Source organism: Monomorium pharaonis, chromosome 11, assembly GCF_013373865.1.
Source record: "Monomorium pharaonis isolate MP-MQ-018 chromosome 11, ASM1337386v2, whole genome shotgun sequence".
Lineage (NCBI taxonomy): Eukaryota > Metazoa > Arthropoda > Insecta > Hymenoptera > Formicidae > Monomorium > Monomorium pharaonis.
The window spans coordinates 2912394-2928807 of NC_050477.1; the positions used below are offsets into that span (position 1 = coordinate 2912394).

Genomic DNA, 16414 nt, shown 5'->3' on the forward strand with positions numbered 1-16414 from the left:
CGCGCGTGACATCCCTTGTCGAACATAGATCTGCACTAACAAAATATACATCTCCGCGATAATCCGATGTTGATTTTACTTTTTCTCTTATTTCGCGCACATTGTTTTATTACGAAATTCCTGTCGTAGACATAGTCAATATTGTATATTGAATTATTTACTTTGTACTTATTTTATTTTTTTAAATAAAATAAAAGAAAGGAAACATCGAAGAGTTTTAGAACAAGTTTAAGAACAAACACACTTATAATATTCAAGTCACAATTTTTGTAAGAATAAAAAAATAGCTGATAATTAATTATGGATTAATTTTAAAAGATACGTTATCTTACTGTTAGATTCACTAAGATCAAAGTCATCATCAAGTTAGCGTTAAAGTCCACCAATTCGTTTGTCTAACGAAACAATAAATAATTACTTATTTTAATGTATTTGCAAATTGGCGCTTGAAAATCTTTCTGTTTTTCAATTTAGATTCTCATCTCATATGCTGCCATTTCTATATGAAGAAAAATATTCAACATTATCTAGATAAAATTGGTTTAGTGTTGTACTATAAGAAAATCTTGATTCCGATGAGAAATGGCATTTTTTTATTTTGCAGAGTCGTATATTCGAAGACGCATCCATTGTGTGCAATTCTTGGTCACCGAGGCATAATGTGAGTACCGAATTACGTTTTTTTTTCTTTTTTTTAATCTTTCTTTTCCTCTATGTACGTAATTAGAAATTGATTCGATTGGTTTAATTTTGCGCCGCGTGTTGTTGAAACAAACACTATTAGTACGTGATGTAATTTATGAAAAAAAGAATCAGCTATTTTATTAATCATAAACTTATTTAGAAGATGGTTAATAAAGCGCCTAGACGGATAATATATAATTATCTTTTCGAAACGACGTCGTCGTGACATCATTTTAATAGAACAACCCGATTATTTGAGACATCTTCAGACGAGACAGCGTAGTTATACATCATCTGCCGCCTTTCAAATAATTAAATTCACATAATATGTACGACAATTTTCTTGCGTTGTACATTGCAATATCGCAACATTATGAATATAAAAATTAAAAATTTTTATATAGATACATAATTGACTTATCATTATATTTATTTTCTATTTTACAAACTATTAAATTAAAAAAAGTTAATTAAAATTAAAAGTATAATAAAAATGTTTTGTGAAATACTTTTATATTGAAACAAAATGTATATTTTGTTTTTCATATTATACTTGTTAAATTCTTCGCTTTAATAAAATAAATTCAATAAAAATAACAAAGAAAACACATTAAACGAGAAATATAAAATAAAATAAAAACTTGTTGTCACATAAAATTGACGATTCTTTTAATAGAATTGTAAGATTTTTTGTTAGCAAAGATTCGATTAGATTTCACCCCTTCAGAATTATAAGTGGAAGAAAGGAAGGAAACGTAAAAAAAAAAGAAAGAAGAAACAATGAGAGAAGAAAAGGATAGATAGAGGGAGGGAGAGAAGTAGAGAGAAAGAGAGGAAGAGAAAGAGATTATGAGACTGTTGCTGTATACGAAATGCCCCCATAATATTTATGTTTTACGGAGCCACGTAGTTACGGTGGCCGGGCGCGCATAAACTCGCTAACTCGTGGTTACGATTATGGCCAGTAGTAAATTGATTATTTAGATATACGATGAGGCGATGCCAGGATAGTCGAGTGCCGTAAAAAGAGCTATGTGTCACTTATGCTCGCCACAGATGCAACAGATACCCGCGACGCTACGAGAGACAAGAGTCTCGCAACCGGCGCTTTTCGCGCGTGTTGCTCCTCCTCGTACATTTCTACTCTCGGAGAGACGTTGGCCGCACGAAATTACTCGTGCATATCTATGTCTTGTATTTTTCGTTCTTGTATTTGCATAATTGTGCAAAGACAGCGATTTATGGAAGGCATCCGATCGCATAAATTTGTAGAAAAAGCATCGATGAAGATGAAATGCAGAGAGAGAGAGAGAGAGACGCGCATCAATACATACGTAATGACAATAATAATAATGATAATAATAATAATAGATGGTACCGAAACAATACGCGACGATAATGCGCTGGAACCGCAACGGAATGACCGAACGCAGCGGAAATGGAAATCGATAATGCAGATTTAACAACAACAATATACTAGGGACGAGAAATGTGCAGCAGTGGCAAACAAGTCACAGCGTCGTCGTCGTCATCGTCGTTGTCGCCGTCGTCGCCGTCGTCGCCGGCGCGCTTCGGCGCCACGGACATAAAAAGACGTTAATATGATAGTATTAGTGCACAATATAGCAACGCTTAATATTAATGTCGTTAAGGGAGCGGAACGTAACAGCGCTATTATAAATCGATGATATACCCGCTCCGGCGACGGCGGCGGTGGCGGCGGAGGCGACAGCGGCCGCGGGGTCGAGTCGCGTCTGCGCCACGAATGAAACTGAATTTGATGGACCCACAGCGCGAGAAGCCCACGAATAATGTTCTTTACTCTAGACAGTAGGTACTCCGCCATGCAAGTGATAATTTGAACAGTCTCCCCGTTTTCGTGTCAGACGTCAGATTTTCTGGAAGAATTTACTTATTCATGCGTCAGACTACTCCGTGATGTAGGTTATCGGACGGAAATAACGTAATTGTCCCAATTTGCGATATCCGATAGCCGACGGGACCGTGGCGCTCTCTCTCTCTCTCTCTCTCTCTCTCTCTCTCTCTCTCTCTCTCTCTCTCTTTCTCTCTCTCTCCGCTACTTCGGACCCGTAGTAACCGCGAGCTGATCGCTAATCAATTTCGCATACGGACGATACGTAATTGAACCACACGCCGCGCGTGACGAGATTTTATTTTATTTTTTCATTCGCCATTTGATGCACTCCTCTTAGTATTGATGCCGTGCTATTCGTATCTTATTGACGCAACGAACGAATGCGCTACTTGGCGGCATTTATCGATCGAATCTCGCGGACGGCTCCCTGACTAACCGCCTGGCTCAGACACGGCTGAGCTTTAATTGCTAATTGATTTTGTGCACACGTTCGAGGGTTTATGTACCATATTGATGTGTCCGGGGCACATCTAATTTTGCAGTCGTCTGCTTCCCGAACGAAATGGATTAATGAAATTGACTTTCTGGGAATATCATTTTCCAAGAAACAGAGTGCGTCTTGATAGGTAAACGATTATGCGCATTTGATACGAATAAATAATGCAGAATACGTCGTGAGATATAATCGGCTTCATTTTGCTGACGCTTTTACATCAAGGATTGCTTGGGAAAAATCGAGGCTCGTGTTATGTCCTGGAATTTTGGCGTGATAAACTTTCGCATTCTTTTTGATAGTTAGCATAATGTGAAAATTAATAGAGCGAAATTTCTAATACAAGGATTATAATTCTCGGAAAAATGTAACCGTAGGAAGAAATCAATAAATACCGTTTGCTCTTCTCTTTTTTTCCTCGTCAGATTGTCTTTCTAAATCCTAATCCATTGATACCTAATCCTGCACAATCCTGCGCTATACACGGTTTGTTATGTCTTGTTATCAGTTATATGTTAGCCACTTAATCAGACCCACCGTCGCTTTTCGGATAAATTACGTGGAGGGTTTGCAGGGTCTGATAATTCAATTGTAATTGCCTAATCCTCATAATACCTTACTTCCAGAAGACGTATTTCGACCGCTGGGGTCGGCCGCATCGAAAAATGACTCTATTAACCGCGACGACGTAGAGCATCGCGCAGAGGGGAAGAAACTTTGCTAAACAACAGAAGGAAGTGTTAACTATGTGGCTAATAAGAGCAATCCGTATCCTCCGTGGCACCATTAAGCATCATTCACAACATACAAACATACAATGTTTAATTCAACTATGTGCAAAATTTTTTAATCTCTCCTTTAACCATATTAAGTGTGTGTGTATATATATATATATACATACATACGAAAAGAGAGCAACGGTAGCAAAAAAGATTGATTTATTTCTATGATCAGCTCTCGGTTACAATAATAGCATGTATACTGCATATAATAAAGTGAATTCATTAATTAACGATCCTAAATTAAAACTGAATTCTATACTTTAAATTTCGATTAATTCAAATAACAAAATGTAAATATAAGAATATATATAATTTGTTGTGATACAAGTTAAAAAAAGTAATGTGAGAGATACTTTAGAACCTTCTTCCTAACTCTGGTAACTTCGACTACTGCAATCCTATGTATACATGTTAGTATACGTGTACGCGCATGAAGATTGAATGACTACTGTTCAAGTGTTACGTTAAAAGAGGGTCCATGCCCCTTAGCCGCGAACCGTGATTTATTGGTCTGCTAATGTTTCGATTAAGCAGCATGTCCGCGTGAAAAACGCTATAATTGTGGACATAACTTTCTACAGGAAATTATTATGTTCACACTAATCATCCGTATAAAAGTGATTACTTCAAACGTATTTTTATACACTCAAATAATGAGTCGTTTTATAAAATTTATTCGTAAACTTGGTGTTTTTCCTCATTCCTTACAAATCAATTTCAAATTTTCAACAATTTTCAGTAATGTTTATCATTGCTTAAAACATAATTTAAAAAATTAAATGGAGAAATTCTTTAAATTAGATAAAGTGTGCACAAATAAAACAATTAATTAAAAACATCTACTTCCCCCAACCATTAAAATTTTTTCCTTGTTTTGTGTTTGAATAATTTATATACGTATAACTATGTGATACAAAAGCATTCTATGTAATATATATTTTCCACATTTTGCACCTCTTCTCTTAGTAGCATATGTTGATAACTCTCGCAGAATGCAACTTCACGTTTCGTTACGTTAAAATACAACGAACGACAAGACGGCAAGGGGGAAATTTCGGAATTAAAAAGAGTGACGGCAGTTCAGCAACCTAGAGACAGCCGTAGGTACGCCGTACTCGACGAAGACACGAGGAGTTCATAAATAATCGAAGCGCTAGAACACGCCAGTGGTTTCCGCATGAAACATTGATCGGGCAATGCGGACATTACAGGTCGTAATGAAATAAGTGGGCAGTGAATCACTTTTAGCTTTACCCGCCTCGACCAGGCTAACGATATTTTGATAACTCTTTCGGATTAATCGGGACAGGGGCAGCCTTGGCGGGTTACGGAAAATGAAAAGTTGTTGAAGAGAATAATCAAACTTTTAAAGATACCGTTGCTTCATATAACGCTAGCACCAGATGTAAATAGCCGAATAAACAATACATATCTTATACGTTAATCGTACTTTTAAATTAAATGTATATGAGATTATTTTCTTGAGAAAACGATAATATGTCTTTTAGAAATTTAAAGAATTTGTCGATTTATTTTAAGTAGAACATCTTCATGAATAGAAAACCATAATAATGATTACTTAATCGAAAAAAAACTCGCTCGACAACGACAAAAATAGTAAATTAATTGATTCGTTTTACAAGCAAAATTACAAGCAATGTATATTGCTTATTATTAAATTAATCAGCGGAATTTTATATTAGCATATACAAAGATGGAAGTTTTATTCAATCGTAAGTTTGAAAAATATCCTCATGTTGAAATGGCTTCAAAGGCATGTTACAAGTTATATGCGACTTATAACTGCAATATTCTTTGAACGTAGATCGAACCTAGTAACATGTCGCAAGTGACAGATGTAGTTGATGCGGAATGTCCCATATAATATCGATTTCACCACGGTGTACAGGCAAGTCTAAGTGATATGAGGCTATGAATGCAATGTATAGCTTTCATTAAGATACCTTCCTAAAAGAGTTGTTTTAATCAATAACAAAGAGTATAGATGGAAAACAAATTGGCTGTAAGGCACAAAGTCGACAGTATACAGTAATCGACATCAAGTTATATAAATTTAAATTAATTTGTATCGGCACATACATCGGCAGTAATGCTCCATCGATGGAGTTTGGAATAATATTGTTATAAGTAAGCAAAATTCTTGTGTTTTTCTTTTTTCGAAACAAAAAACGCGATAGCAAAGAAAATTAAATAACTTTATAATTAAAAAAAAATACATAATGCATATCGATTGAGAAACGTTTAATATTAAATTAATGTTTGAGAAATTAATATAGGATACGCATTCGTGAAATTCTTCCTACATCGACAGGTTGTAAAAAGGGAATTTTAGCCCAACCCTCCTTGCACATAACGCGCCATGAAATGAAATCACACCCACCCCCCTTGTTACTCCGTTCTGCGTTGCTCATAAATTTCGCCGTAGCGTAGTTTAAGCTATTTTCGTTACCATTAAATGTTGACTTCGCCGAGGGGGACCGGATCTCCAAACATGCGAAAGGGAATCGGGATGATCCCCCTCCCGCCCAGCTCGTCCAGTTTCGCCACTGCTGCGCGATACTGACGGATATATTCTGTCCACCGTCCCGAGGGGGACTCGGTCAAGTATCCATCCTTCGGATCGATTCCAGTGTAACGGATGAATTTGATTACCGAACATCATAGGGCATGTGTACAAGCGCTAATACAATGACGTTACTGGGCTCGGGGGGATCGTAATCTAATGCCATTAATCCGTGCAAATATCGCCGTTTTTCCAATTATATAATACGTATCTGTTGTTTATTGTACAAAAAAGTACTGTATATGCAAACAATGTATATCTTTTAGTAGTCAAATGTTCCACGTATGGACATTGTTTTCAGCTTTACAGACCGTAAATTATTCCCCATATAAAAAATTATATTTTATTATTATTTTTTGTCACATATACGCAGAATAATTTCGTAACACATGGCCGAACTTTAAGAACGCGTTCTATTCATCTTAAGATTTAGAAGAGTTACATAAACATAGATTCAAAAACGATCCCTTACAGAGTTAGAGATACTCTTTCCTTGCCACAACATATTTCGTAGTTCACACGACGAGTAGATGTTTTGACGAAACTTGTAACCTTTTACGAGGCTGCGTTCACAAGTTATCATGACTACCGTTCGAATAAACTCGTTTTCGAGGAAAAGCAATTTACCGTTTTAATGCAAAGTTTATATATAATGCAATATCATGTGTATCATATATTAACAATCTCTGTAAGATTTCTTATAACATTTTAAATAATTTGAAATATGTTTATTGAGTTGTTATCTCAGATTACAATTACAAATCTAATAAAATAAGTAATAAGATATTTAATAATAAATACCTCTTTGCATTTGTATTTTTATTAAAATACATCGGATGTTTGTTTAAATCAAATTAATAAGTTTTAATGCCCGTTGACAGAAATTTTGTTTGCGTGCATAATTTGATATAAAAATTAAATTTGCGTAATAAAATAATCGAAAGTCCTGGGAAAAACTTGAAGATTCAGTTTAAGTAATAAAAATTTTTTATCTAAAGCTAAAAAAAGCAACATCTCGCAAAACGCGAACATCTCGGTTAACAAAACTATTTTTGGGATATCGATCGCACAGCCATGTTGCCGTCCGGTATACAAACTCACTGTTGCCCCGACAACGTGAAACGAATTAAATTCAATAAGAATTTATATAATAAATAGTAGATTATAAATAATAATTATTATTTGCATTATAATTATATAAAATAAATCAGTTTGCAAATTACGTTGTTTAATATGTCTCTTTGCGTCCAACAGACATATATTTATATGTATATGTATATGTATGTGTGTATAAATGTAAAAATAAATTTAACACTGATAAAGATCTTATAATTTAATATTAAGATGCTTGTTTAATTAACAATCTCAATTTTTATTTACGAGTCAAAAGTTTCATTGGTAATATTGAAGAACGGTTTTTTTAAGTACTTATACTACAAAAATTGTACACCGATATTCAATAATTAAAAGTATTCCAAAACTGACGCAATATTAATTATATCGAATTTTTTAGAGTAATGTTGTTTAAAAATAACAAAGAAAACATAATTGCGAACATATAAATTACAAAAACTAGGCAAATGTGCGTTACAATTAGATCAAAACATACGTTATAATACAGCAGATACTTCGCGTTGTTTGAACGTCAAAACGTTAACGGTTTAATCAATGATGTATTATGCACTTTGTGTTATAGGGTGATTTGTTCGGTGGTTTGAATAGCGGTCTGCAAGATGGCTTACTTTCAAGAGCAGAGGCTTTAGCAGCAGATTTGGGGAAGCACAACGCCGGGACGCCAATGCCGTTGAAGCACGATCCCGTGTCTGTGTATCATCACGGAGCGCACATGCCGACTCCCCATCCAAATAACCGGCCACATCATCAGGTACAATCACACCTCCTTGTGAGTCCGCATTTTTGATATATTATTCTATCATACACATTACATTCCATACAATGCAATGCTACAAAGCGCGGAAACGCATTGCCTTGCAATGGTACGTCAATGAACTACACAGACGTACAACCTTACACGAAGAGAATTTTCTCTTAAAATTTACTTTCAAAATTTGGTAATTGTAAGAGAATGTGTGATCTCGAGGAATTTTACTATACTTTTTAGTAAAATTTATTAAAAGTATAGTAAAAGTCACTATACTTTTAGCAAAATTTACTAAAAGTATTATAAATTTTACTAAAAAGTATAGTAAAATTCCTCGAGATCACACATTAGTCCACAATTACCAGATTTAAGGGTAAATTTTAACAGAAAATTCTCTTCATGTATGAAGGGTATCTCCGGTAAGGGCATCTTCTGTCAGTGACAGAAAGAAAAGTTTTGATTTTTTTGCAAAAAAGGAAAAAGAAAATTGCAAATATTAATCGTGTACAATCTGTTTAAATATTATGTAAAATGTACATAACGCGACTAGCGTTTTACTACATATATCTAATTAAATGATTTACGCAATTTTGTATTTCTATTTTTATATCTTGTATTAGATATAAAAATATCTAACTATATGAAAGATTTATTAGTACTATTGATTGAATAAAAAAAAAAGGACAGTACTTATTGTTCATGCATGATAATTATTGTGATAAAAGCTGAAGTGCCGCTGGTGCCGTTTCGTAAACTCCCCCTTCCCCCTCGTACCATCCCCATACACAAACCCAGGGAGTGGTACATTCATAAAATGCAACGAATCCAACGGTCGGTTAAAATCGTTACCAATAATTAATTACGCGCGGCAATTAATTTTGAATTCATATTTAATCGGCAGATTGAAAAATTTAATTTACGCAGTTTATTTGTTAATATCGCGAACAATGCAGACAACGATTTTAATTTCCTGTGTTTTAATGGTTAATAAGCCGCATTATATTTACAATCGTCGTTCATAATCGTACGGTACCGCAGTCACGGTCATGATTATGCCATTTAGAGATGGAGACGATATATACTACGTATGATTTCGTGCGAATCGTATTTCAATTTGTTGCCTCGTGTACCTTATGCTAATCTGAGCAATCTGATGCTGATGAGAGGAGAACAAACGGGAGAATGACGCCGGGGTGCCACCGAGTAACCAATGCGCATCGATCCGGAATGATCTTCTCAAATGTAGGGGCGTGTTGCTTGTATATTATCTCCGTGTCGCGACTCTGTTTGTAATACCCCCATCCCCTCTTTCTCGATAGAGCGCAATGAATTCTAAGGGTCCACGGGACCAGTCTGCGGCGAGGGTTCAATATGGGCTTCGTTCAACTTCTCCGTGCCGGCTTTTCGCGGGATTTGCGTACGTGATTCTTATCTTCATAAACCGCCCCCTCTGATTTTCCCACTTAGGTGCAAATTATTTGGAACTTTATTTTAACTTGATCATTATTTTCCCGTTTTGCTTAAAAATTTGATTTTACAAAAAGCTTTCCGACTTGATCTTCCAATGTTATTTCTCGAATTTTATTATAGTATAATTCAACGGAAAAAAATATTCTAAATCAAAATGATACTACATTGCAAGATATATAATATTACGATATAATAATGCAATTTCGAAAACTCCGTAATATAAATATAAATAATTCTTGACTCTTCAGTTACCGAGCAACAAAAAAAGAGAAAATTGAATTTTATAGCTAATTCAATTGAATATTCAACCTTGTATAATAACGACACTTTCAAACTGCGCTTTATCGAGGACATCGAGTTTTAATAAACGGATGGTATTTTATCACCGGTTTGCAAAAAACGTACGTGTATAAGCTGGATATATAAGAGAGAGTGATAAGTAATTAAATAGAAGGCAAGGAATAGTTCGAATTTAAATGCGCGAGTACATGTACAGTGGGAAAGAAAGACAAAAGTAGAAAGGCAAAAACAAGCTCCTAGTTGATGTAAAAACAGCATGCGCACGCATGAGTGTGCGTGCGTGCGTGCGTGCGTGCGTACGTGTGTGTGCTCGCGCGCGCGCAAATCGAGAGCGTTATACAACACAACAAGGAAGGGAAGAAAGAAAAATTAGGGGTGAGGTGGGCAATAGAGCAAGGAGAAAGAGCAAAACATAGGAGCCGGCTAACCCTACCATCGTGTCAGCGTAATGATGAAATATTGCGCAGGTCTCTCGGGCCCTACCTCGTACGCCCCTGGGCAAGTCCACCCCCGACAACCCCCGACGAAACCTCCCGTCCCCTCTCCACCCTTACCCCTGCCCCTCGCGTACGCTTGTATATTTGCTACCGGTGCTCCCGACAGCTTCCACCTTCTGCCTTTTCCACGCTGCCCGCGCCAACGTCCGTGCAGCGCAACCCCCCTGCATTTCTGATGTAACTGCGCTATCCCAGGGCACCACCGCCGACCGAAACCGTGCCATCCAGTTAGCTCACTATACTACCGTTCTCATGAGAATAGATGATGCGCGTGTTGCCTACGCGTACGTGTATACGTGTACGTATATAACCCTCGGCGAGGTCGTATAAGCGCTTACGTATGTACGTGAGATAATGGCTGGATTGAGAACGACGTGAATATTTTTAGTAACTATTTTTATAGTGATTTCGGCGATACATTTGCTGTTACGTGCTACCCGAACGCGATACAATATAGTTTCATGCCCAAAGCTAGCGATAAGAATAATTCATGCGGTATATAATCAGTAACGAAAGAACACCAGAGATTTGGATTTTTAAATGTAGATAGAAGATTGTTAATTAAGAGATAATTCAACAAATAATTCACTGGTGTCTCATTATACGTTCGAATGTTCTACATGAATTATAGAAATTTTAATGTATCACTATATATTTTCTTTTACAAAAATATAAAGTTTTATAATAAAATCTGTAAGCACCATATCGATAATTACTATCATTTTCGATATAAATTCGTCGTTTAATGAGTTGTATCATACGTGCGCGAAGAACAATTTTATTTCTGAAATATACGCGTGAACTAATTCTAATTACATGTCCTGTCCCCACGGTCAAAACCGTGGCGTCTAGTTAATTCAGTATACTCTCGTGAGACCAGACGATTTCATGTGTGCAAACAAGATCACACGCGTATGCGTGATACTTTACATATTTAAGTATGTAGAGGACGTAATAAATAAATTATGTACTAAAGAAGATTGATAATTAAGATAAAAAAAATTGGTTGTAATATGACTTGGACAGAAATCACAATGTCAATACAATCTGCATATTAAAAATTCTCTAAAAATTACAGACGAAATTTAAAGCAAGTGAAAAACGAGAGATAAAGTATAGAAAAATTATCTTCTTCGTACTTTTTATCGAAATAAATATCATTTTGAAAAATAGCTTTCTCATCTATTCATAATTGGCGATTTATCGCACTTGATTCGTGACAATGACTTTTCCATTTCGTTTCACATAGATGCAGCATCCGATATTGGCTTTAAGAAAATGAGTTAATAGTGTGCCTATGTAACAGCAGTCTAAGCGAAAAAAAATATGAAAGAAGTTCATAAATAATTTGTAAAGAGTTATGCTGGAGGTGCGTTCTGCATTCGTGACGACGGCCGCGGCACGTGCTGCATAATTATACGTGTTAGCTTGTACATATTTCCTACTCTCTCTCTACCGCACTCAACCTAACTTTGCTTTTTATCCCCTTCATTCATATCTCTCCCACACCACGATAGTGCTTCATCAAAATGCATTTCCGCAAACTTGGCGATACGATACGCATCCGGCCTTTCAGCATATACATTCGTATTTACATCTTTTTTTCTGTACCTTGTTATATTTCCTTGAACACATATGAACCCAATTCTACGAATTTTTTAATTGGAAGACACTTTTGGCTAACATATAATTGCTAATATCACTTTTTAATAATTAAAAAGAGCCATCAGTAGTAAAAACAAAATTTCTTGTGAAATTTTTAAGAATATCTCTGTCCTAATTTATGTTTCATTTACATATCTTTAATAATTATTTTACAATCTTAAATCAATCATACATTTCCTTTCATTGATGTGTCGACTAATCGTCATATCAATAATTATCACATTTTAAAGAATAATTGAAAAGCAAAAACATTGATAAGAGAGAAAGAAAAGTTTCGAAGCATTTAAATATAATATAAACTCTCGTTCCCTGTATTATGGAAAGAGTATTTCAAAAAGAAAGACCGATTGCGTGGGTCTTAAAGAGAAAGAGGAAAGACGGAATATTAAAATGTCAAATCTCGGAACATGGATTTTATTCTATTCGTCTCTAGTTAATAGTAAAGGTCCAGGCAATTATTGCGAACACTCGACTAGTTGTTAAATAAAACTTTCATCAGGTAACGTTAAGATAACAATGCATTTAAAGAAAATTAGCCTCGAGGGGACGACAACGCGTGCTCGAATTGAAGAGGTTGAATTGACGTGTTCCAGATGAGCCATCCGGGAATGGAGAGCCTAGACATGCTGGACCCGGCGAACTCGATGACGACACTGACGCCGATGTCCGAGAGCACGGGCGGTGGACCGGGGCATCACGCGGGCATCCACGGTCCCTCCGTGTACGGCGGCATGAACGGTATGATGAGTCATCACCATCATCACAGTAACCTAGGCGGCGGGGGTGGCAGCGTGCCGCATCCGGCGCATCATCATCCGGCGATGGCCGCAGCGGCGGCGGCCGCGGCCGCGGCGGGTCTGCATCCCGACGCCGACACCGATCCGCGCGAGCTGGAGGCCTTCGCCGAGCGATTCAAGCAACGGCGCATCAAGCTCGGCGTCACGCAGGCCGACGTCGGGAAAGCGTTGGCCAATCTCAAATTGCCGGGTGTCGGCGCCCTCTCGCAGTCGACGATCTGTCGCTTCGAGTCGCTCACGCTTTCGCACAACAATATGATCGCCCTGAAGCCGATCCTTCAAGCGTGGCTGGAGGAGGCGGAGGCCCAGGCGAAGAACAAGCGACGCGACCCGGACGCGCCGTCGGTATTGCCGGCCGGCGAGAAGAAGCGGAAACGTACGAGCATCGCCGCGCCGGAAAAACGCTCGCTGGAGGCGTATTTCGCGGTCCAGCCGCGGCCGTCCGGCGAGAAGATCGCCGCGATCGCGGAGAAGCTCGACCTCAAGAAGAACGTCGTACGGGTTTGGTTCTGCAATCAGCGGCAGAAGCAGAAGCGCATGAAGTTCGCGGCTCAACATTGACCCGAGGGTGGCTTGTGACAGCAAAACTGACCGTACCAGTTGCCCAGTCTCGAGCCGAAACCCGAACCTCTGACTGAGTTTCAGGGTTGGCCGTGAAATGCCCAAAACTCTGCAAGCTGGGCTTCCCCCGACTCCGCCGATGGATATCACGATGAGATTTCGAATCGTCGTCGTCGGACCGTCGAAACGTCACCGCGGTATATCCATCTGCGGCAGTCTTTCGCGGCTAACTAAAAAAAAAAAAAAGAGAGAAGATAATGGCTCGATGCTACGGGTAGACGTATCGGTACGCGAAGCTGTCACAGGCAAAAGTCGACGACGAGTCGCTTGTTATCACTGCGCGTGTGTAATATGCTTGAAACGCATATTCTGGAATCACCGGTTGCAGGGAGCTATTCTTGACCCGTTTCGGTTCTCTCTCCTCTTCATCTAACACGATTATATCACTCTCGTGACGTTACACAACCGATGCAATGAAATGCTGGTGACGCGAGTTTACGAATGTTTCACGATGGCTGATCAGCGCGGTAGAGGATGGCAGTAAAGATAAATCCGAGTATCGAAATCGGTTCGCTCTATCAAATCGATATCGATCCTTTTCTTCACACGGACTGGAAATTGTTGCAAAACGATTTCTATCGTAAAATAGAATCGTTTTCACTAGACTATTAATTGATAAACTTCTCATCTTCTCCTCTTTATGAAGATATCAAAGATATACATTTTATATCCCAATATCCAGAGAGATAAGCAAGTAAATTTAAACGCACACGCGTCTCTTTATTTCGCTCGAAAATACAAAAGCGAATAATATACAGATAATGCCGAGAAAACACTGGTCGTTGCAATAATGCATAATGCTTTCAACGTGGTATGATTTTAGGAAAATGAAAAACTCTGCACTAGGATGCTAAGCGCTCTCTTCGTATTTTCATTTACATTAGCAGTAAGCATTGCAGCGACGGATTTGTGTTGTATGATAATATTATAGAGCTACATAAATACCATCCGATTCGCGCGTTTTATCCGAAACGGGATATAAAGTTTTCTTTTTTTTTTAGAAGAAAATACATTGCACAAGATCCAATAAAAATTGGAATTTTTTAAGCAAAACGTTATAGGTAGTGCAATATTTGTTATTAATTTAAAGACAAATTTTTTGATAAATTTTATTTAAAATCAGTTTTTTTATTATGTATGTACTTTTATATTTTAATATAATATTTTTTTATCATGGAGAGAGAAACAGAGAAAATACAAAAATTATTTAAAAAATTACTTCAATGTTATAATATTTTCAACTATCAGGGGCACAAGAAGAAAACGTGAATTTGCATTTTCTATAATTTTATGTATATGTATATATAAACAACTAGACAAAGATTTAATTTAATTTGAATATCTGTGTTCATTACAATGCTCCAGCTAATATTTTCTCCAAATTGTAGTCAAAATAAAGAGTCTTCGTGCTTGAAATTCGCAAAACCACAAGATCAAGAAGCACGCTGCCAACGATAGCGATAAAACAGTTTACGATGCCATTTGCCCTTCGACCCCTCGTCGTATGACATCCGCGGTTAAAATCGCTGTTCGCCGCCGATTTCACGATCACATTTCTCGCAAACCAATACGTGAAATCCTATAATCCGTGTAAAATAAATATACAATAGAAATGGCATTTTATATTTCTTTGCTAGAAAGTAAAAAAAATGCAACAAAGTTTGTCTCATTACAATTATTTATCAATAGTTAATTGATTCAAAGTAATATGCAAAGCACATCTAAATATTAAAGAAACAAAAACCTCTAACGTGTAATTTTTTCAGACATAAAAAATTAACAAATAAAAAAGAAAATTGAAATTTGTTAAAAGTGAAACGTTCTCCAGTACAAAACGATCTTTAATTGAGATTGAAATTGAGTGAAATTTTTCAATATCTACATAATATCATATTATTTAATACGAGTGCATTCGTTAATAGCAATTGCAATTTTCCGTCTCTCTCTAAACTTATAACATTTTATGAAAATCACTTAAACATCTATAACTCTTATACCGCAAAATGACACATCGGAAACAATCGTAAATCACTAGGTCGCCATTGCAATAATTTACTGAGCAATAATCATTGAAGGCACGATCGAGTGTTGGGAAAAATCCCAGGATTAAAAAAGCATGAAAAAGAGAGAGAGAGAGAGAGAGAGAGAAAGAGAGAGAGAGAGAGAAAGAGAGAGAGACTTTTCGTCGTTCGTTTTTCACGAACTCTTGTCGTGACAAGTGAACGGCGAAGAGCAAGGATTACCAACGCGTCTTGAAAAGTACAACTCGAAACATAAAATATAAAGTACGTATTTGTTATAAAGACGACGCGCGGATACGTCGCGCCGAAGAAAAAGTGATATTAATCCTAATGAAGACGCTCAGTGCAGTGTAAGCAGTGAAGAGAACGATAGTGCGCGTGTGAACGAGAATGTGTGTTGCGTATGTAAGGAACCGAGGGTTCAGATGGATAAAGAGAGAAAGAAGCAAATGAGAGAGAATGAGAGAAAGAGAGAAAGAGAAATGAGAGAAAGGAAAAAAGCGTGAAAGGGAGAAAGAGAGAAAGGAACAAACTAATAGAGCTAAGAGAAAAATGTTTTACGTAGTGATATTGGACAATCAGTGAAAAGACTGTACCATATCATATTAAAGCAATACCGTAGTATGTAGTAAACGAATTAATTATACTCTGTTCGTATTTTTTATGATCGTCCGCGCATCCGCCATGCGCCATGCGCCGACTATTTTCGTAAAAAGGGGGAGAGGAAGGGGGGGGGGAGAAA

General features: G+C 37.1%; 1 protein-coding gene across 4 annotated transcripts in view; it reads left to right on the forward strand.

Moving 5' to 3' along the window:
* The window catches only part of LOC105831190 (inhibitory POU protein), a 44142-nt gene extending 27978 nt beyond the window's left edge, over nt 1-16164 (forward strand). The window contains exons 2-4 of one of the 4 annotated variants that reach the window (XM_036293601.1): nt 605-661; nt 8116-8304; nt 12827-16145. In XM_036293601.1, coding sequence (XP_036149494.1) covers nt 605-661; nt 8116-8304; nt 12827-13591 — 1011 coding nt within the window. In that variant the 3' untranslated portion in view covers nt 13592-16145. Of the gene's footprint in view, nt 1-604; nt 662-8115; nt 8323-12826 lie in introns of all 4 variants that reach the window. The other 3 variants (XM_012671170.3, XM_036293603.1, XM_036293602.1) reach the window with 3 other exon arrangements.
* Nucleotides 16165-16414: the final 250 nt, after the last annotated feature.